Here is a 24,558-nt window from a genome sequence, read left to right as displayed (position 1 = left end):
ATTACCTATGGATGTTTTGAGTGTATTTATCAAATACATATTATCATATATATATCATCTAGTCTTATTATCACAAGTCTTATTGAGCTTACAGTATTACAAGGTCGATCGAGAGAATGCTTGGAATACGAGTAAGACTCCTGGTGTTTCAGAGCCCGATAGAAATAAGAGTTAAATTTACCGTGATGATAAGCTTCACTTATAACCACTGATATTTTAGTGAAACTCATTTCTTTAGCACTAGGTAAATCATTTTGAGACACTGTGTTGACAAAACTTTGAAGAGTTATAAGTCCTTATTTATGCCATCGCGAAATTGTGTAGAGAAACATGTTATAAGTAATGTTCCTCGTGAGGTTCCGAATATTCCAAGAACCATGAAGAGTCCGATTCATTTCATATGATGGCCCTAGTTGCAGATGCTGTAAAACAGTCATTGCAAGGTATTGATAAGCACAGTAGACATAGACGATGTAGTTATAGCAGCTAGACTAGATTCATGCGTACGAATATTTCCCCAACTACAGGATTTGTGGGCTCACGTTGACACAGTGGAAAACTCAATTATATCACATGTCACTCCATTGCATCCACAATAGGCCAGGGAATTCTATTTTTAAGCCAATAAAATTATCTATTCTGTAAGCTACTTAACTAAACTCTTTTATTTACCCTAAAAGAGTTGAAGTCTTACCCCTGTTTCGAGCATTCAGTGCAAAGGGTAGAAAAAGTGAGTTCGAAACATGGAACCTGTTCAGAGTTCAGCCATGCTACTACAAGGATCCAAGCTCTTACAAGATGGAGCAATAGCGGTGGCTAAAAGCATTCCCCTAAAATACTAAAATGAGATATTATATGTTCGGTAATAAGTGCAATATTGAAGAAGACAAGTTACACCGGGATATTGAAATGAAGAGTTGTATAATGTTATACCTGTTCAAAAGGAAGCCGTATAAATGCCTCATTACGCGCAGTGTACCGTGTGGTTGATGTTTGGGATCAGACATTAGTTCATCGTCAAACTTGCTCAGTCCGTCTTCTTGGGAATGGAAGCAAGGAGCAGATGACTGTTTCCAAACTGTTCTGACAACCCTGCTGTGGCCAGAATATGGTTGAAACTGACATATATACGTGAATTATGAAATGTATCCATTCATGTGTCGGGGGAAGGAATTGCATTAATACACAAGACGCAACATTAAAGTGTGGTATAATGTAATAAGTAAGCAGATTAAATAATACTTATAGTTTACTTCTTATTAATAGGGAATATTACGCAAAACTCTGCGTAGGTAGCGCCACTACCACTATCTGTCAATCACTAACAAAACAATCTGGGGGTCTGCCGCGAAACAAGAAAATCGAAGTTTCGTTGTCTAATCCCTCTATCACTCTTGCATATTCGATAAAGAGGCAGATAACTTAATTTCGATTTTCGCGTTTACCGGTAGGCCCTGGTTAACAAACCGCCTTGATGCATCAATGTCATATTTTATTGTCTGTGAAAACTTGTCAAAAAACAGTTTAAGGTACAGTATGTATAAGTTAGTTTATGAATTTACTAGAGTCGGTAGTGCTGCACTTTGGCGGCAGAACATTGCAGTAATATCCCCCCTATTGAGAACAGCGACCATGGAGTCCATGGAGTGGTTGGCACTAACTAAATACCTACGAGTATGCTTCTATACAAACGCGAGGCTCTGTGATAATTTTTTCCAAGGTCCCTTTTTTCACTGAACGACACATAAGAAAATATTTGTACGCTTTTCTATCTTTATCTATCTACAACAATAAACAATACTTTTAATCGGTCTCCAGAGTGTGTACTTCGGGTGTTGTCTATATCGATTCCGATGTCGGTAAAAAGATATTCACCGGCGCGAGACGATATAAGTTTTTTTTTATGCAATTTCCTCTTAATGAAGATATGTAAAAGTTATGTTTTTAAAATCTGCATTAAATAGGCTTTATCATCATATTTTTTCAATGTAGAAAAACCAGGCAGTTTAATTCTGACAATAAATAAGAAACAAAAATTAAACTTGAAAAATTAGATATTTTGAGTTTTTTTTTAATTTTTTTCTACAAATTGCTAATTTTTTATGCCAGAAATGAATTCTACGTTATTGATTTATCCGAAATTGATACCAAATATGACCTATTAGCTAAACGGGGCCTGTTAGAATTTTAAGAATGAAGCCGGGCGAGCGGTACTTTGACCCCCCCCCCCCTCTCGGGCCCCAGAGGGGGGGCTCCTTCGGGCTACCGATCGAAATCGGCTTGGTTTGATATAAGGAACAACTGTGCCAAGTTTCATGCTTTAATCAAGAAAAAAAAGGTTCGACCTTTTTTTGTCACTTAGAACCCTAGCTAAATATTGCGTTTTGGAGGTTGTTTTTCACTATTGCCGTTTTTCACTTATTGATTAAACCTGCTAATTTGTTAGGCGTGTATTTTGTACGCGTATCACGGTCTTTAACGCGTGCACTGATAGCCACAATAAACAGGGGACTTGGTTGGCCTATAACAGGGTCAAAATTCATAAGTTATCTGGGAAAGACCGTGCATTGATGCTTGTGACGCACGTACATCACGATCTGTCTCCGTGTAACACGATCTATAATGTTATAAACATCTGTAATCGCCGGAAGGTCGCATTTATCGAGACCTCCAATTGCATTAACTCTATATTTTTTAGTGTTGTTATGCTAATTATAATGATATGGAATTCTGGTATCTGTTTGCTGTTGTTAAATGATAGAATGCGTTATATAAAGATAAAGTTATAACTGGTTAACGTTTCTTAGTAACAGGATGTCGTTTTAATCAGTTTATAAATATTAACGTCTGGACAGTACAGCTTAATATTAAAACAGTAATGTCATAATTAATTTTGTTCTTGACATATTTTTGAAAGAAGAACAATTTACTTATAAGAGCTTTTAACCTGACTTATACTGTGCCGATATAACAAACCATTATAAATATATAAACAAATCCTATACAAAATTGTATACAATTTAACCATTATTAATTAGGCGGAAGATGGGTAAAGCATCCTTGACCCATCTTTTGTCTTCTCTGCTTAGAACCTGACCTGACCTGTTCTGATTCTGACCTTATCTGCCAAATAACAATACCTCACTGTAACCCCGACAGCTACATCATCCCCATCTTCTTGGCGTTGTCCCGGGTTACAATTTAATATAATTTTAATAACCACTACAAAATTATAATCGCATCATCTGGCAGGTTTAAGTCTATATAAGAGGGCCCACTGATTAACAGCCCGCCGGACGGTATCGGCCTGTCAGTTGTTCGGAACTGTCAAAATTTTGTTCTAACTGACAGGCCGATACCGTTCGGCGGACTGTTAATCAGTGGGCCCGTAACCATTATTGGTCTATCACAAACCCTTTACAAAAAACTGCGACTCAATTTGTCGATTCGTTTCAGATGTAATTCTTAGACACATTTATTAGTATGCAAAAAAATAAAAGGCCTATACCACCTACCCTAAACCTGCCCCAAACGCATATTGCACTATATGCAGACTCTGTTTAATCTGGGGTAAAAAAATACTGAATAATTAACCTAATTTAAACAATATGTTTTAAAGACTCCGTTGTTGTTTAAAGACGAATGCGAACAGGTTAGAATGAGGAATAGCGCCAATATCGAAACTCTAATTGCAACAACAAATAGCATAGGTATTTTATTCTCATTTATGTTATCTTAGCAAATGCTGTTGATATTTCAATAATGTATCAAAAATGCCACGTGATTTTTCGTCGCATCTGTCATCCTGATACATTTTTGTTTATCGATAAACTATAGTCATCTTGTGAGTTTAGTACAGGAGCACAGCTTCTTTTTCTTACTGTATTAATTAGAGAGCGACAGGTAATTGTCTGTCTCGCGGGCGAGATACTGTCGCGGCGCTTCTGTGCTAAGCCTACTGGAAAGTAAATATTAAGAAATGGGAATTATTAATTTCGTTTAATTTAGTAACTAGGATTTTCCTTTTTAAGTAAATCGTAGTAAATCCCCTGATGTATTAATCAAAATTAATAAAAGGGCAGACAGAGATTAAATATATTGATTTTTTAAATAGAACTATTTACCAAATAAATTACATCGTTTTAAAGTAACAGCCCACGCTTAAATCAAATAAGTTACTCGGTAATTTAGAGCCAGCCTAATTAACGTTGCTAATGTTTGTTTTCGTACGTCTATTCCAAATTAGTCTATTTTAAGCTTACCTGTATTTTAATGTAAATGATTATAATTTACTTCTATAGTATAATCAAGGGTAGTTGTTTTAGCCTATGTTTGTAAATTTATATATTAAATTATAATACATACCTAGAACTCACAAGGGGACACATGTCCCATAAAACGTGTCGGTATTTATAGCCGAAATCCCGTGACATATCAGTATTAAACCTTTCACTAATCGTAGGAACTTGCATTTCAATATTCGCTTTAAACTGAGATGCTTTGTTTTATGGGACATAATTATGTATTCATTCAAGCTGACCCCAGGCTCCCATGAGCCGTGGCGATGCCGGGATAACGCGAGGAAGAAGAATTATGTATTAATTACATACCGAATACTGATTGCGAAGCGATTCAACTATTAGTTAGTGCTCGTCAAAACAAAAAGTTAGAAATGTAGCGTGCGAATGAATGTATGTATGTATGTATATATTTACTTTATTGTACATAGAAATATAAACACGAGAAACACAGTTACAGAGTCAATTAAATACAACAAAGGCGAACTTATCCCTGAATGGGATCTCTTCCAGTTAACCTTTGAGGAAATGAGTAGACAGAAGTAACGATGAATGACAAACAAAAGCAAAAGTGTACAATCCCTAAAATAAATGAAATGCAAGTTTTGAATACACATTACTCCAAATATACATCAATAAAAATAAATGAATGTAGCGTGAAGTTAATGCGTATAATAGTAAATTAACTACAATGACTGAAAATACTGTTATCTTTGTTACAGACGAGGCATATATGAAGCTTGCTTTGGAAACGGTGGAAGAGCTGGACTGGTGTCTGGACCAGCTGGAGACGATACAAACTCACCGCTCTGTGTCTGATATGGCTTCACTTAAGGTAAGTGCATTTCCGAGTCGCGGCCATATTTACTTAGCGGAAAATGGATTTTCAAATAACGAATTGGAATCTAAAAGGGTATCGTGTGTGGTGATGAATTTTAAGGGCTGGTTGTTTCGCGCAGAGCTATAAGATACATTTTAATGTGTAAAATTTGCTAGCTTTCTTCGTTTTATTGTCGCATTGATGTGTAAGAGTTAATTGTCTTTGATACACTTATCATTAAATACTTTCGCATCTTATAGCTGTGCATCTTCAATTTTTATACGGAACAAAATGAGTCGAATAATAATATAAAGTTACTTACTTGAGTTAACAACTATATTTAGTAACCTGCAATAGACCAGTCAAAGATGATGAATGATGATAACGTCTTGTGATTACGGGTTATAAATAAGTGACGACTTATGACGTATGAATGGATTGTGGATGAATCATTGTGTGTTTAACTTAACGATGTCTCTCGGCGCATGTACAACTTGGGTTTAGCGAAAAAGGATTATAAGTCTCATGCCTGCATACACTAACTACACATAAAAAATATTTTGATTTAAACATTACAATAACTATTTTCAGATATAAAGTGTTTATTACGATTAAACAAAGATATACATATAGGTACATATATAAAACAAAACAAAAAAACGAAATATCCTAAAACTAATAATAAATAAAAAACAAGGAATAATGAACTACTTAAACTGCTACAATAAGGGCCAGTTACACCAACCACATTTGACAGACAGATCAACATCAGCCGGCGCGCCCCGGCGCTTTACTATGAAACTTTCCATACATAAAAATTATGCGAACTCTTGAACGATACGAACAGTTTAGTGCAACCGACCCTAAATATAAGCAAGACATTAAAAAAATCCGCGCGAGTTGTACAATGGTGCAAAGGTGCTCGTTATAACACTTGTTGTGAATATGTTTAGGTACCTAAATATTTAGGCATTTGTTTTGGATTCAAGTGCTGTGCTCTAGGAGTACAATGTACATGCACTCATCCTAGAAGACATTATTACTAGCATCATATACCCAAAAGCAGCGAGAATAGAACATTAGAATGCCAGTCTCGTCCGTATTTGTAGTATTACTTATAAAACAAATATAGCTCTTCTCTTTGTTATCACGATTAAATGCATTTATTCAGCTCCATTGCCAACCGTAAAATTGAATGGAAAAACTCTGTCCAACAAGCGGATTATACACCGCATTATGGGAGTTATTAGGGTTCTGTCGTCTATTTGCTTTTGCCATTGCTTTATCCGGAGCCATGGAAAGTTACCGCCGACAGAACACGAATTGGAACTTGCATATTAGCACTTAATATTGCATGTTGGGCCTACAAATAATGTTAGCGGTACAAATAAAACATATTATCAGCCTAAGAGATCATGAACTGAGATCATGTCTTTGTTGCTTTCTGAAACATATGAAATTCCTCCGTCAGCGATAACATTCCTAATACGGAGACGTGTTATAATAGATATGTTACGGGTAATGTTAGAAGGTTAATTAAACTGAAGTTTACCCTGGTATAACTCGTGTTACCCAAAAGGCTTGGGTAGTACTAGGTAATAATGATGATTATTTTTCAGATGACAAGTAGAAAAAAAACGTTTTTGCGTACAGTCGACGTCAAAGATATGTTTACACTTTTGCACCTTTGTAATAAGGCGAAATTTTTTTTTTTTTGTTTCATTTATTTATTAACACAAAATAATACATTTAAAAAATCATGACAGCGAACAAAGCCCCCTGAGGCTTAACTGCCGCTGTAATGTAAACATATCTTTGACTTCGACTGTACAATTTAGTCACTTTACTCAATGTGACGTCTTGTCGCTTTCCATACAGCGTATGTTAAAAGTCATGAGGTCACCAGGTTACTTAGTATAAGATAAAATTTTACTTGAAAAAAAATTAATAAACTATTTTTTAATACTTCACATTATCATAATAATGTGATAATTTACAGTGGTGTTGAATAAGTTAAAGTGGTTTTGAATCACGACCCAGAAATCCGTAACTGCCTATCTATTTAATTCTGACTGCACCAATGCGAGACGCCCTCTCAATCTCTTTAAAGGCCTGTGCACACCGGCTGCATGTGCGTGACGTGCACGTGCGCGTGCGGCGTTGCAGTATACAGATCCTTATGAGAGACGGCACACCGCTTGCGTGACGTGTGCGTGTGCAGCTCCAACATTTTAGCGCACGCACACGCAAGCTGGTGTGGCTCGGCCTTTAAGGGTCTCATATTTAGTTTGTCAATATTACGCCTTAGGTATATTATATTATAAGGAGTAGAGGGCGTGCACCCAGTAGATGGTCAGATGTGGTACAAAATATTACCCAGACTTCGCTCCAGGCAACAATGCAGATGGCCGAAGATCGAGAGGCCTGGAGAGCAGTGGTAGGAAGAATAACCCATAGGAGTCACGTCCCTCAGACATGAGGTCACGACCACGAAGAAGATATTATATGAAATAATTACGGCGTAAGGCAAGTAGTACACGAGACGCCCAGTATTATCGATGTAAGTAATCTAAAATTCTAACCCACATTAGGCTTTACCTCAAACTTGAACGAGTATATTATTTTGGTTTTCAATTTATATTCGTATCTGAAGTATTATAAAAGCTTCCGAGTTAATTTTCCAGTAAATATCGAAAATGAAATAGGTTTACAGGTCCAAATAACTGCTTTATAGACGGTAAACATTTTCTCATTTCGCTGTTTTTTCTACCTAAGTATATTTTTATTTACATTTAACAGGATACCTGTGCGATATTGGATATTCGATCTCACATATATAAAGCCCCTTTGAGTTGGCAAAAGTTTTAATTATTTCTCGAAAAAGATGGATTAGAAACGCGCTTCAAAGTCTACATCTTGATTTTACTTATTATTCCCTTCACGTCCTATTTAATGAGTTTGTTTGGATCCCTAAGCAGGAGCCCGAGAAGTTTCGTAATAATAAACATACAAACAAAAATCCTTTTAATTTATGTATGTGTGAAAAGCATTTCTATCATTAATTTTAATTAAGTACGTGCGTTACTGGTACTCAGGATTTGCGTTACCAATGATTTGTGAGATATATACTTGTTTTCTGGGAATTTAAGTTCTGACACGTTTAGTTTAGTATGTTTTATTTATAAATGTCCCATAATATTAATACGTTAGTACTTATATACGTTACGTTAATACGTTACGAATACGTATACGAATACGTTAGACTATTTTATTGACAAAAACAAAGAAAGAAATAAACAAACATAATAAAACTTAAAAATCTATAGATAAAAAATGTTTGACTACCTACTTAATAAGTAATAAATCAATAATAGTATTTTTTATTGTTTTGTAAGTGTTTTTATATTTTATTTTTATATTCATATTATAAATAACCTAGTCTAAGAAGAAATATTAAATAAATGAAAATAGTAATAAAATATATCTGAGACATGAAACACTAAGCTTAATATTACGTTTTATACTTCCAGCACCAAAGTACAAGTGAATATAGACTAAAGCCCGATTTAGACGATGCGAGAACTCGCATGCGAGTTTCATACCATTGCGGGTTTTGATTGGTTGGTTGAATTGGACGTAATCCACAGACCGCAATGTAACTAAAATCGCATGCGAGTTCGCGCGCCGTCTAAATCAGCCCTTAATCACGAATAATGAAAGCGGGGATGAAAGCGCAGTATTAAAAACTAATCAATCTAATTCATAATTAGTTCTACATTAAAAAATAACGTGATTTGATTTTAAAGTTTGAAGCGCGTCTATAGATTTTTGTCCCAAACTATTAACTAGATTACATTATTTATTGGTGACATAAAAACGATCTATTAAATTGATTGCTTATTGTAGATATATTATTTCTGTAAATATAGGTAGATTCTAGTCCCTGTGTTTTGTACATAATGTTTGCTAAGGTAGAAGTACTAGTGCTCGACGCTGCACTAGTATTCGACATGGGCACTTTATGTCAAAGTGACAAGGATTACATTTGAATACAGAAAAAGCTTCGCCGTTCAAATTTAACCTATATTTACTTTGACATAAAGTGCGCATGTCGAATACTAGTGCAGCGTAGAGCACTAGTACTTCTACCTTAGGCACTGGTCCCACCGTGAGCTAGTAAGCTATGAGCTATCGGCTATAAACACGAACAAAAGATAAGCACTCCCGTGTAAATAAAAGAGACACGGCGATATTTATAGTTACTCGCCCAGCGGTGAGCTATAAATATCGCCGTGTCTCTTTTATTTACACGGGAGTGCTTATCTTTTGTTCGTGTTTATAGCCGATAGCTCATAGCTTACTAGCTCGCGGTGGGACCAGTGCCTTAAGTGCCTTAGCCATTCATTAAAACCGTTTCAAAACCTGGGCTAGTCAATGTTCAAACCGCATACTCAGCGCGGGTCTTACTACCAAAGTCTTGCCTCAAGAGAGTGGAGATCGCTTCGCGGATGACGTCGATGGGCGTTCGGAATAACACCTGTACCGGTGCACGGCTGCACGGCCGGTGTTCAGAGGGCCTACCGCGAACTACGTTTTATGGGTTTCCTCCCTGTCACACTTACGTACGAATTTACAAATGTGACAGTGAGACAACACGTCGAACATGATTCGCGGTAGGCCTTCAGATCGATGTGCTTGACGTCACAATGCCGCTCTATGTCACCACAATGCATGTTGCAGGGGGAAGTGGAAGCCCACTCGATGAAATGTTCAATAAGAGCAACCTTTTTTTATCATGCCGTTTCAAAAATTAGATAAAGGAGGGCTACGTTGATAAAAGCTTCGTTTTAAAGCTCGAATTGTATACGTTGGCAAATGTGAAAATAGATTAATTTAAGATTTTGAAACGTAAAAGAATACTAAAAGTACTTATATATTTTACTATTACTTATTTAATTCTTTGAAGTCCGTCTACAATATAAAAACATAATTAGAGAAGTTTAAACATCAAAAATTATCAATGTAGCTGGCAACTTCAAACGGTGCACATTGGTGTTTTTTATCTACTTGTTGTTTTTAAAAATTAATAATTAAGTAGAAATTTTACTCAACCATTTTAAATAAAACGATGGCTAAATATGATATATGTATTTATAAGAGCACCTTTATTTACTTTAAATTTATTAAGCTCCTTGCTGTTGAACCTCCGCCCTTGAGTTATTTATTAACGAAAGCCGACCGCTAATTTTGTAAGCATATCCTGATATGGGTCTAGCAAATAAATTTTAATTACCAACAGTACCAACCCTACAGTTCTCACAAAGACGCATAAATTACCTTTTGAGTATCCCAAAGTCTGTCATTTAGCAACCAGGATCAAGTAGTTTATATTTTCATTCATGAATTACCATTTTATTCTGGGTTTTTCTTTTTCACGGTGACGCCGATAGTAAATATTTTATGCCAAACACGGTCATGGTTTCCTTATTCTAGGATTAGGCTTACAGGAATAATGTTTCGGTAGTTTTCTTTATATTTGTGTCAAAGATGCTCTCTAGGGCTGAAGCCACAGAGAATGCTTAATGATGTTCGTATACAGCGTAAATAAAAAATGTCCCGTGACGTTAAGCTTAGATTCATTTGGGAATGTGTTCCCTTTGAGGTTTAAGCGTGTGCGTGACATTATATCGTTAACAGTACGGAGGGCACCCGCTAGCCTCGAACAGTGACGTAAATCCGGCCGTTGAAATTATGTGCCACTAGATACAGTTGCGCTCTAACTAGAGTCATTACAGCGATTTAAATATACATCTCAATGTTAAAGTGATCTATTTTAACCGCCTCTATTTGTGGACATCATTATATGTCATCATGTTTCGACCGCTGTGTATCAACATTGGTCCGTGTATCGTTGTGGCAGTTCTAGGTTGTGGTGAAGACATCCAACTGCTATTATGTGGAATGTGTGTAAACTATACTCATATTTATTACTAGTATTTTGTGGATGCTTGGGTGGTTATCTAATATATAAAGTATTATTTCATTGTATCCAGACAAGGTATCATAGTGCTTTTGCCTTAAGGCAGATCCAATATTATCGTGGTTGACTGACTTACAAGTAATTTGTTAGAAGAAGGTCATAGCAAGTGTTACCTTCAGTTATTGTATGTATTTACAAAATAAATGCTTCTCCCACGCAATACTTATAATAAGTATGTACCTATTAGTGATAATATAATGAATTTGACTCACGGTCAAGGAATTTAATTTCGGTACATTTCGTTCCTTGTCACATCGACAATAGTATAAGGGCCCGGGACTTTATCAAACCTGTACGTGGGTCTCGGCTGGGGTCTGTGAATTGTACCTACAGTAGCTTGGATGTTCTATTTTTACTGTGGTAACCAATTGCTTTACCAGCGTTGTCAGAATTTCATGTCGAATTACTACCTAATAATATGACTGTATTCAGCCGAGCCGAGACATTAAGCTTGTTTAATATCTTGTGGAAACATAGACCAAAGTTAACAGGCTTCTAATGAAATATGAAGACATTAATCGATTGTAAACTAAAATAACAGACAAGCGTGTACGCAACATAAACAAAAACACGTAATTACTCATAAAATGAAGGCCAGCTTAGGTACTTAAATATAATGATGTTATTTATACCAATCCGGCTTTATGATAAAGTCAATGGCACTCTAAAGTACCCCTCATTTTATAATACTAACTAAATATGTCTGAGGAGATACCGTAATATGCATTCAAAATAATTCTTAAACTTGACGATACGACTTTCACAGTGACGATAACGTCAATAACCGTTTAGTAGTTTAACATTTTCTTATTTTTTTACTTAATGAATAAAGATTTCAAGATAAATATTTTTTGCATGAAGGCAATATGTCCGCTGTCAACTTAAAGACAGATCTAATGGTTTTTGCTTTTATTTGCCACAGGACAAGTAGCCCAGAACCTAAAGTGGTTGACGAAACATCTTCAAATATTGTTACTAGGGCGTCTAGTAATCAAGGTACTTGCAATAGACACAATTAGATTTAAAGGTAACCAATGACGACATTTAATTTGGATTGTCTCCAAATAGGTATGTCTATTAAAATTGACTAATCATTAGGCCTTTAGTTTTAAAGCGTTGTTTGTTCTACATAGTTAAGGGCAGAACATAATTTAAAAAGCAGGAAAACAGAAATATATCGGTCTGCGAATCCATATATAGATCGCGAGAGCTACATCTTTACTATAAGACTAGTTAACTACAATTACGTCAGGGTTACTGTGAAAGTAATACCACAGAATGAATAATAGTACTAGGTACAGAAGACTCACTCTCTAACAAAACGCGTCTGTCACGATCAGCACAGATATGGCCGCTAGGTGGCGACAGCGCCACGCGCGGCTTATGGCAAACCCCAAAATTGGGGTCGAACGGATGTACTCTTAGCTACCTGTAGCAAAGCGACGAAATCGCGGAGTGAGCCACGCCTGGTAAAATACGCCGGCTTCTTAATTTCATTTCATTCAAGCAGTAAGTAAGTACCTATCTAAATTCCTTATGATCCATAATAGGTTTATCGTAATATGAACACAGCGTTTCCACGGGTATTCTGCTCAAGCAGTTATCGCTACAGAGTAATTCATAAACAAAGCGGCCTTTAAACTTTTATCGTAAGTGATACGTGTATCGTGGTACGGGACCGCGGGTCTACGGCCTTGCTACGTCACGCGGCGCGCCGCCCGGGTCACGTAGGCGCCCGCCTAGCTAGTCTGTTTCGTGCCCGCCTAGCGCCCGGCCATGACGGCGCGCGACCACAACAACACATCACTTGATCTGGATCGTCAGCTTGACCTCTATACACACAGGAGAGGGCTACTCTCTAACTTAACACATTTTAAATTAAAAAATAAATAAAGTTAAAAAAACTGTCGGCACAAATATGACCATCTAATTGTGTCAGAGTTTTCACTTCAGTCTAATTTAAGATGCTATTATTTTATTTATTCTGAAAGCTTATAATAATTGCCTGTTCGCACGTGGATCGTACAACGTTTTACAGTACACATAGCCATTTAAATTACCGACGTAGTTACGTAATGTGCTTATTATAACACAGGGTTACCTAATGAAGCACCAGATGTACTGTAAAATTTATTATGTTTTATCTACTTGTATTTCATCTTATCAATATGTCATTATTGATCTGTGTTAATTGGGTTTGATATTGTCTCAAGCTTGCCTTAATTAGATTTTATTGATCGAGTCTGACTCTCTAGAATTGTTAGTTTCCAATTTCGCCATTTGATATAATTACTTCAATTTGATAGTGTGTACATGAAGTGCAAATCAAATTAAGTAGTTACCTAGTTAAATTTAAAATGAATTATACCTTATAATTATTTCTATAAATAATTATCCTTATTTGAGTAATAAATGTTTACATGAAGAACAGTAATTTGATTAAGTATTTCACAAGAGCACTACTGGTGATTGAAAATTAGTTAGTTCTGTTCTACTACATAATTTTTTTACATAATAAGGATAAAATTTGATTTCCAAATACTAGCTTCCCAAGCGAATAATAATCATACGCAAACGTTACTTAGCGTTTAACGTGAAATTTTAGATAAACAACGCGCCTCGAAATACATTTCCTATTGAATTATTGTTTATTTACGTTAAAATTCCTGCTACATGCTACACTGACGCTAAGTGCGTCCTAGAAGCGTCATTTCCAAAAAACGCCTTTGAGGTGAGGAGTACCTATATGATGTTAAAACAATGAAAATACTATAACAACATAACATATAGATGGAAGCATACAATTAGGTATAAGTATTATAAATTTAATATTTCTTACTATTTAGCGTCGTGCTAGATTATATTATTTAATAACTCTAGAAATGAACACGTGAAACCAATATGATTGATAACATATTATAATATTGATAGGATCCTATCAAGAAAATCACGAGATAAGACCTAGGTACAGTCGCCATCATATATATCGGAGCGGCCAAGGTGCTCACAAATATCTGAGCACGCCTCTATTGTCAAGGCGTTAGCGTGTTTGTTCAGATATTGTGAACACCTTGGCTGTTACGATATATCTGATGGCGACTGTACTGAAGGCAAAAGTTACATTTTTCCGATTTACTTCGCGGAACCTACTTTTCAATATTTCATTTTTAGTTTTTAAGTTAAAACGAGCTTGAAGAGAAACGTTTGCCGATATCAAGCCTCCAAACGCAAAGCTGTTCAAACCGAACTCATGAATATTTGATAGGCCGTACAAAAATATATCTAATTGAACCCAGAATCAAGGGTACCATTTTTATGTTGCTGTATCAAAAGGGTATTGAACAAATGGACCGGCTGGATGACGTCCGAAGCGACCTCAGACGGCGCGCGCCGAAGGTTGACACGAGCTTCCGACAATGGAATACACCATAATTATACCTATGTAGGTATATTATATAATGGCCGACATGAAATAAGATGCTTTATTAATTTGAATTTGTTTGGTGTCAAATTATATTTTACTAACCGAATTTGAAAAGCAGGGTGTTCACAATTCGTAGGGATTTTTTTACATTTGTATGAATAACTTTATTCTAACGGTTTCTCGAAAACGTCTGGACCGATTAGGGGAATTATGTTTAGGATGTTTTTCACAGTTGGTTGTTTAATGCTGATAAAGATCGTACAATGTTATCGTACAACGTTAGAATAGGTTATTTTTGTGTCAAAGCCTGTTGCAAATGACTTCTTAGACAGTCTAATTTGATTCAGTTACAATCAGCATCAATATAGCAGCCAATACGTATTTTTTTCTGTAAAAGTTTCCAATTTACGAGGACATACTTTTCAATAAAATCAAACCAAACCATAAATAGCATAGTTAATAAAGGGCTATACCTAAACGAAAGTCATTTTAGGTTTATAAGTGGGTGGGTATAGTACGAAGGCAATTACGAAATAGGTACTTATATGGTAATTTGAAACGGATAATCCCAAAGTCTATTCGGCCTTTTTACCATGGTATTCTGAATCGTCCTCGCCTCCGTTATATCAATCCCACCAAAAACATAAATGTAAAAAAGGAGAGCCAAGTTCAATACAAAAATTATGCTTGGCTGTGGGGCTCGCCGCAAAAAGAATGGAGATCTAAATGAGTGCCACTGCCAAGTTCTATGCAAAATCCAAATATGTATTTATAGGAACAAAATAACATTATAAACAAGTATTAAACTCTATTTCTTTGCTTTATTGGATACCTATAACAATTGCTGTTATTTAAAAAAATGTGAGATCTTAAAGTAGGTTAGATTTGACTTGGCCAGTTTTCATTATATCAATCATTTTATATATATTGTAATTCTGATAAAACCTGGCCAAGCCAAATGTAACCTACTTTAAGATCTCACATTTTTTTAAATAACAGCATTTGTTATAGGTATCCAATAAAGCAAAGAAATAGAGTTTAATACTTGTTTATAATGTTATTTTGTTCCTATAAATACATATTTGGATTTTGCATAGAACTTGGCAGTGGCACTCATTTAGATCTCCATTCTTTTTGCGGCGAGCCCCACAGCCAAGCATAATTTTTGTATTGAACTTGGCTCTCCTTTTTTACATTTATGTTTTTGGTGGGATATCAATACTTTTTGTAAAGAAAACTAGGCAGGTATTGAGATTTAATGTTTTTTCTTGTGTTTCCGCTGTATGGTTTTTACTTCTGTTCTTTGTATAATTATGTGGTGCCGCGCGCCGCCGACGACACACCGTTGGCCGGTTGTTTAGAGCGTATTACAAGTTTTTTGTATGGGGACACCACTTATTTTTTGACTAAACTTTATTTTAATATAGCAAATATAATAATACATATATTGGGGTAGTTTCAAATATCTGCTTGTAACGGTTCCAACGCTACAATAAAAAAATATTTTTTTGTATGGGGATCCCCCCTATTTTTTATTTTTAGAATTTTTCCTACGCTTACACACAATAACCGAGCTGGATTCCAAATTTCATCCTTCTAGGTCATCTGGAAGTAGGTTAGGTTTAGGTACTTATATGTCAGTCCCAATAAAAAATGGTTATTTTGTATGGGGACCCCCCCTATTTTTAAACTTTATTTTATTTTTAGATTTTTTCCTACGGTTACACACAATAACCGAGCTGGATTCCAAATTTCATCCTTCTAGGTCATCTGGAAGTAGGTTAGGTTTAGGTACTTATCCCACCAAAAACATAAATGTAAAAAAGGAGAGCCAAGTTCAATACAAAAATTATGCTTGGCTGTGGGGCTCGCCGCAAAAAGAATGGAGATCTAAATGAGTGCCACTGCCAAGTTCTATGCAAAATCCAAATATGTATTTATAGGAACAAAATAACATTATAACCAAGTATTAAACTCTATTTCTTTGCTTTATTGGATAGGTACCTATAACAATTGCTGTTATTTAAAAAAATGTGAGATCTTAAAGTAGGTTAGATTTGACTTGGCCAGTTTTCATTATATCAATCATTTTATATATATTGTAATTCTGATAAAACCTGGCCAAGCCAAATCTAACCTACTTTAAGATCTCACATTTTTTTAAATAACAGCAATTGTTATAGGTATCCAATAAAGCAAAGAAATAGAGTTTAATACTTGGTTATAATGTTATTTTGTTCCTATAAATACATATTTGGATTTTGCATAGAACTTGGCAGTGGCACTCATTTAGATCTCCATTCTTTTTGCGGCGAGCCCCACAGCCAAGCATAATTTTTGTATTGAACTTGGCTCTCCTTTTTTACATTTATGTTTTTGGTGGGATATCAATACTTTTTGTAAAGAAAACTAGGCAGGTATTGAGATTTAATGTTTTTTCTTGTGTTTCCGCTGTATGGTTTTTACTTCTGTTCTTTGTATAATTATGTGGTGCCGCGCGCCGCCGACGACACACCTTTGGCCGGTTGTTTAGAGCGTATTACAAGTTTTTTGTATGGGGACACCACTTATTTTTTGACTAAACTTTATTTTAATATAGCAAATATAATAATACATATATTGGGGTAGTTTCAAATATCTGCTTGTAACGGTTCCAACGCTACAATAAAAAAATATTTTTTTGTATGGGGACCCCCCCTATTTTTTAACTTTTTTTTATTTTTAGATTTTTCCCTACGCTTACACACAATAACCGAGCTGGATTCCAAATTTCATCCTTCTAGGTCATCTGGAAGTAGGTTAGGTTTAGGTACTTATATGTCAGTCCCAATAAAAAATGGTTTTTTTGTATGGGGACCCCCCCTATTTTTAAACTTTATTTTATTTTTAGATTTTTTCCTACGGTTACACACAATAACCGAGCTGGATTCCAAATTTCATCCTTCTAGGTCATCTGGAAGTAGGTTAGGTTTAGGTACTTATATGTCAGTCCCAATAAAAAGTAGTTTTTTTGTATGGGGACCCCCCCTATTTTTTAACTTTATTTTATTTTTAGATTTTTTCCTACGCTTACACACAATAACCAAGCTGGATTCCAAATTTCATCCTTCTAGGTCATCTGGAAGTAGGTTAGGTTTAGGTACTATAAGTCATAAGTCAGTCTTAAAATTTACGACTTTTTGACCTTCATACCTTTATAACCGTTTGAGCTAGCTTCATGAAATTTGGGCTTCTAGATATCCTTATGGATATAATTAAACACACGTAGTTTTATGTGTTTACGTCAAAGATGTTTTGAGTTATAGAAGGGTCAAATGTGGCACCAAGTGGTTCGTGTAATATTACACTCGGCGCTGGCTAGCCAGTTCCTTTGCTTGAACTTGGCTTGACACGCTGCCGCGTGTCTAGATATGTCAGTCCCAATAAAAAGTGGTTTTTTTGTATGGGGACCCCCCCTATTTTTTAATTTTATTTTATTTTTAGATTTTTTCCTACGGTTACACACAATAACCAAGCTGGATTCCAAATTTCATCCTTCTAGGTCATCTGGAAGTAGGTTAGGTTTAGGTACTATAAGTCATAAGTCAGTCTTAAAATTTACGACTTTTTGACCTTCATACCTTTATAACCGTTTGAGCTAGCTTCATGAAATTTGGGCTTCTAGATATCCTTATGGATATAATTAAACACACGTAGTTTTATGTGTTTACGTCAAAGATGTTTTGAGTTATAGAAGGGTCAAAAGTGGCACCAAGTGGTTCGTGTAATATTACACTCGGCGCTGGCTAGCCAGTTCCTTTGCTTGAACTTGGCTTGACACGCTGCCGCGTGTCTAGATATATGCCTAGTAGGCTGTGACGAGTGTGACGCGCGCCCTCGTCATCACAGTCACGATAGGGGACCGTAGCCAGAAAGTCTAAAGGTTATACGAATGACTCAATACAGTGAAATTAATTATAAATGTTAGTCGGCTTAGTACGCGTGTGGTACGCGTGTAGTGTAATCAGATTTAATTGATAATGAATTCATTACTTACGGATACAGGATGTCACCTGTCATTAATGATAATTGATGTTTTTCAATAAAAACAACACAACAATTTTTTTTACCATTTTTCTAATGCTAAAATAAACGAGGTATAGAACGTTCAAGTGGCCATATAACTAAAGTCGTTGTATGAGGGCGACGTCAAGCAATTAGATATAGATATGGCTTATTAAATAGCTGCTTACTGGGCTCGGAACCGGTTTTTTTGTATAACACGAAATAGCCCAATATTTTTAATTGTTTTATGCTCTTTACGTACGACTAAATCATGTATTTAGGTAACAACTTCGTATTATTACATTGTTCCATAAAAAATGGAATAATAAATCAAAGAACAAAAAAGAAGGTACTTAGGGCATATTGAAAATTCCTGGACTGGCCTGACTGACTTAGAAAAAATAAGTCGTCTCATAATATAGAATCTATTTAGAAATTTTCAGTATAGCCCACGTATAATACCGGTATTTTTTATATGAAGAAAAAACCGGTTCCGAAACTTGCTGCTTACCGTATCTGGATAACTTTATGTTTATATTTGAAACAAAAGAATATATTCTACCATAAGATGACATCCGTAGTATTAGTAAAAATAGACTATCAATCGAAGGTATCGTGGCGGTATAAAGCGGCTTCAGAATTGTGGATCCGGTGATCCTGGCAAATATCCGGTAAATAATTGCGTTGTTGGAAGTTCTGTTTGTGAAATAAACAATAACGAGTAGGTATTACTGAGAAGCCTGATGTTTTCATAACTATTCAGACACGACGTTTCATAATAATTGGTTTTGTATAAACAAAGGGAATTTGGTTTGCGTTGCGCTACACGACCTCTCCGTCCGGACTGTGTGTGCGAATAGAATTTTGCAGCGGTTTTGTAATTATTTCGTTACTTTACTGAGGAAAAGAAGAAAACCTAAAGAACACGCTCCAACGTTACTCACAAAGATGAGAGATGAGAAAGACGGCCGAATACGACTGCTGATGTATTACAGATTAGTCAGTACGTATGATTGCTGCAATTGTAAGTCAAACAAAACACAAATCGTTTCAAATAAATAAACACAATTAAAGAAGTTTCAAAAACTTCCCTGTAGGTAAAACAACTGTAACTCTCAAGGATTCGAAAGTTACGGCTCGATTCGGGAAATGAATTAGAGACTCACTAGATATAAAATAGTAAAGATATGTGACGTTCCACTGCAAAAGGTACCTTATTGCGGCCTGCGCCGCGATTCGGGAAATGAATTAGTATTAGTATTAGAATTTGCCGAATCGCGCCGTTAGTCAACAAACCTAAACATTGGCTACGTAGATACAATATAGGTACGATTGATGCTGTTTTAAACGGGAGTTTATTATGCTTTCACGAACTTGTACGTAAAAATGTTGAAATATGTCGACACCTATGCGTAAATCGTAGGTATTGCGTCGGCGGTCGGCGTATACGTTTTTGAAACTTTGATAAGTTAAGTATACATATTGCAAGGCAGGTAATAGACAATGTACCTACGTTATTGGTATACGGTATAGCTTTGGAACATAGACATTAGTTAAAGACAGCTAGTTAATTACCTTGTCAATAGATGAAAGCCCTTCATCCGTACAAGCTTTGGCGCACACATTACATACGCTCGGTAACTCTTGTACATTATGTATTACATGAAACCTAGACACACAAACAAAACATCCTCCAGACTGAACATAGTCGCGCTACACCATCTGCCACGCATACGGTAATTTGACTCCATGTTCGAGTCGAAAGTGTCTTTGTGTGACGTCCGTGTCTTTGAACGGACCAATCACGGCACGTGACTTCGCTTACCTCGTCCCGCGCACCCCCGCATTTTTGGCATCATCGGTTGCATGAAATAATTGCTCTAAACTCGGTCTAGAGGATTCCTAGACTATGCCTAGACACTACTCATGTATGTATGATTTACTAACGAACCCGTTAACGCTTGGTAAACTCACGTAACTTGTAAAATGACAAGATCCTAAGATAGGGTCATAATTTCATGGATCGCCTGCCTATTATGCGATTCAATATGATAATAGTTATTTAAGACACAAGTGCGAAAAACAGAAAATTCGAAACGAGTTTGTTATATCGACACGAGCGATTATTAATAAAAGGACAGAATAAACCAGTGCGGATATGATGGTCATTCTTGTCTACGTGACAGCGTGATGAAACGGTGTCTATCACTTTCTATCCCACGGTGTTAAAAAGGGACAGTTATTTTATCACGTGGATAAAGATGGATTTAGCTATCCATAAAACGCCGGCAGGTGTCACCATCTGTTTTGTACAGTCATGCAGCTTTGACGTGTACGTATATCATGTCATCATAATTATCCATTGGTCTCTGATACTCGTGCGATAATATTAACGACGTGGTGAGACTCTCGTGAGAATCAGTTGAGAATTAGTCATTACAAAATTACATCAGAAAGTAATGTATCACTATGTCTATAAATGACTCGACCGATAACACAATTTATAGTCCTCCTTTACAAATTTCTTGCCTGTTTTATGTCATGCCAATTTTATACCTTACCTTACGAATGCGATCATCTGACTTTATACCTTATACCTTACACCTTACACCCTTACCCTTTACCCTTACCCTTACCCTTACCCTTACCCTTTATACCTTATTAAGTTCATGGTAAGCAGGTAAACTCATCAGAGTAAGTGTTTAAAAAGTAAATTGAGAGATTAGAATAAGATTTTAAATCAGATCAACATAAAGTTACCTTACGTATTAACATAGGTATGCGCAAATCGTATCCGCTATGCTGCCGTATTCGACCTTCAAGATATTCACAAGAGACGACACGTACTAGATCCATTCTAGATACGTTATAGTTTAGATATCAACTAGTTCTCTTTTGTAGCGCAATTCGGGCAATAGAGTACCTACGATATCTATTAGATGTGAATTGGATCTCTAAGTCATATCCTGTGGAAATCGTTTAAGAGTATCTCCAGAATCGCGCAAATGTCAAATTTGACAGGTTAGATCTTAAACATATCGTTATCGTATCTTGGTGATGTCTAAAAGATATCTAATAGATGTCTATTTCAAAATCCGAATCGGGCTCCTATAGGCTTATCCGGGCTGCGTTTGATAGGACTCGTTTATCGACGACACTCGTACAGTCAACATTATTACACAACGCAAACATATTACGCGTCCTGTTGGTACCTACTTCTGCATGTATTGCGGACCGAGGAGATAGGAACGCAGGATCGTGGCGGGCGTCACGTCGACCAGCGAGAATGGATTGATTGGACTAGTTAGGTAGGTATTTCGAGATAACGTTTCATTCATAATAAAACTAACTAGAACAACAACATGCGACACGCAAATGCGAAACTTAGAGTCTATTATTAGAATCATAATATATCTCTAGGGGCCTAGACAAGATGAGAATCGTTGATAGAAAACGTCAATCAAAACTTAGATAATGTATGGAAATACCAATGTGTAGATACTTTATTGATAAAAATAAAAGAAGAAATAAACAAACACAATAAAACTTAAAAACCTACAGATAAAGATTTTGGCCCAGGTCGCCGTCAACGGGTAAGGTGCCCAGAAGGCTGGCCGTGTTTTCCCGCTGTATGGCGATACTAATACGCTAGGCGAAATAGTGGCTAGCCCTGGGTCTATTAGGCGCGCCGACAGGTCTTTGTACAGTCGACGCGCACTTGGCCGACACCAAACTTGAGGCTTTCGGCTGAGGAAGCCGCAGCGCCAGCAGCATCTTTGGTGCTTGGAACATAGGACGATGCCAGGGTATCAACGCAAGTAGCGTCCCAAACCAGCCCATGCTCCAAGGCACCGTGACATTCCGTCGAGCCTCTTGGTGTCATTCCTGGCCATTCCATATACATATATGTATGTAAATAGTTACGTAATTTTCCGTAGCACCTGTTAATTCATCACATTTTTATTTTTCGTTTGGCGTTTGTTGATGTATGATTATGATCTTGGCTAGACTCCCTGATCCTTCTGAATAGTATCTCAGTAAAATTATTCAACCTACGATTTATTATGTGCATTTATTTCATTTTAAACAAAAGTTGTTATTTACTGCTTTGTCCGCTTTTGACCTTAGTTTTGTATGGTAGAGATTTAAATTGTAGAAAAACATTGGCAGGCAGCTCATACAGGTTTATGATGTGCTGTGTCTAATATAATGTCACGTGGATTAAATAAATAAAAAATCATACGTTCGATAATGATAAGGATGTTCAAGTGTTCCTACACTTCATCCTTATCGTGATTCAAGTGATTTTGCTGTTAATACGAGTATTACCTAAACCTAAATACCTACTTCCTAACTGAAATCATTATAAATATAATACCGAAAGTAATACATATCGATAAGTGGTAATGGTATGTATAAGCTTTGAGTAAATAGCATATTATATAAATGAATGGTTGCCGCAAAACATGTAGGTCATGGTTGTAGCCTGTGGACGATCCGTTGTCCGCAATAAACAACTGAACACACACTGGATTGTAAAATATATATTTACAATAAAAAACCCAGCAAACGAAAGTTCAATTACTTCTTCTTACTTAAATGTTGCCCATTCCTTAATCTTTACTCAAAGTTAAAATCTATATCTTACCGAAAATTCTGGGACGATGACCATTAGGTATTTAGGTAATGTTTTGATACACATGGGTTGCATTTGAAAATGATCTTGGGTATACTTGGGTACAGTTTAAATTCCTTTATAATTATCTCATACGAGTACATGCAATCCGTCTCCAATCCGTATTAGGGTTAGTGATTAGGATACTCCTTAGGATTAAACCACGTTCATTCGCCTTATTGTACTTCAAGCATACAAACAGCGCATTGTCCCATATTAAACCTAGGTCAAAACCATCTTAAGATTTCTTATGATGTTATTGATTAAACATGTACCTACATAATCTTTCCTTACTGAAGGTACATGGACAAAACTGGGAAAATAAAGGCTAATAAATACAAACCTTAACCCAAACCGTGAATCACATTGATCAAAATTGAAACGTAATGAATTCGTATCACCCCGTTTTCCTCATCGGAATTTAAATACATTTTCTCACAAATTTCGCTGCGTTGAATCAGCTACGCGCGGAATACCCAGAAGATGAGAGTTTTAGTTTGTTCAGACTGTTCAGAGAGAGAGAACGAATATTCATTTCGCAGAATAAAAAGTGACAAAATGAAAAAGACAAAGGTTTTTGTGCAATGAATGACTCACCGGAGTGCAGTTAGCCTGCTGGCCGAGATTGCGTTGTCCTAGCTTGCATATGCGCTCTAAATACCTACAATATTAAACGTAAAAGCAAAGTTTACTCTTTTCATGAAATAAAAATACCTACATAAAACTAGCTCGCAAGCCCCAATGGCTTAAAAAACATCCGAACATACGACAGCATTTTACCCCAAGCTAAAACGGAGATTCTTCGCTCGTACTTTGCACTCATTCGGTCAGCTACTATTTTACGAATATTCAGAATACTTCACCGAATTGATATCAACAAACCGTCACTCCCAATTAAATATTACGGTCGGTAAGTTGGCACCTACTGCACCTATAGCGACCTTCCTATTACTTATGAATAATAATATGAAATTAAATGAATTGCAAGGAATCATGCATAAAACAGACACATTGACTTGTTAACTAAATCAGTCGTACTGATCTAAGTACGAGTAATACTGACTTTAACTCTGAATAAAAAGAAATGTAATTGATCCATCGACTTAGTAATGGAAATTTCTACTTTTTATTTTCCGTTATCCTAAGCTAAGCTTTACTACGATAATCTCCATATCGCGATGATTGTCAAACACATAAATAGCTTTATCTGTTGCTATTTGTGTGTTCAGGTCATTTCCACGATTGTTCTATAAAAAT

General features: G+C 36.0%; 1 protein-coding gene across 13 annotated transcripts in view; it reads left to right on the top strand.

Annotated features, from left to right (window-relative positions):
• Positions 1-24,558, top strand: part of LOC134665829 (3',5'-cyclic-AMP phosphodiesterase) — a 614,694-nt gene that overhangs the window by 573,766 nt on the left and 16,370 nt on the right. For all 13 annotated transcript variants that reach the window (XM_063522834.1, XM_063522831.1, XM_063522833.1 and 10 more), the window contains one exon: positions 5,021-5,133. In XM_063522834.1, coding sequence (XP_063378904.1) covers positions 5,021-5,133 — 113 coding nt within the window. The remainder of the gene's footprint in view (positions 1-5,020; positions 5,134-24,558) is intronic.

Source organism: Cydia fagiglandana, chromosome 7 (assembly GCF_963556715.1).
Source record: "Cydia fagiglandana chromosome 7, ilCydFagi1.1, whole genome shotgun sequence".
Lineage (NCBI taxonomy): Eukaryota > Metazoa > Arthropoda > Insecta > Lepidoptera > Tortricidae > Cydia > Cydia fagiglandana.
The sequence above is the reverse complement of the archived record's forward strand: the minus strand, read 5'-3'. Positions and strand labels throughout refer to the sequence as shown.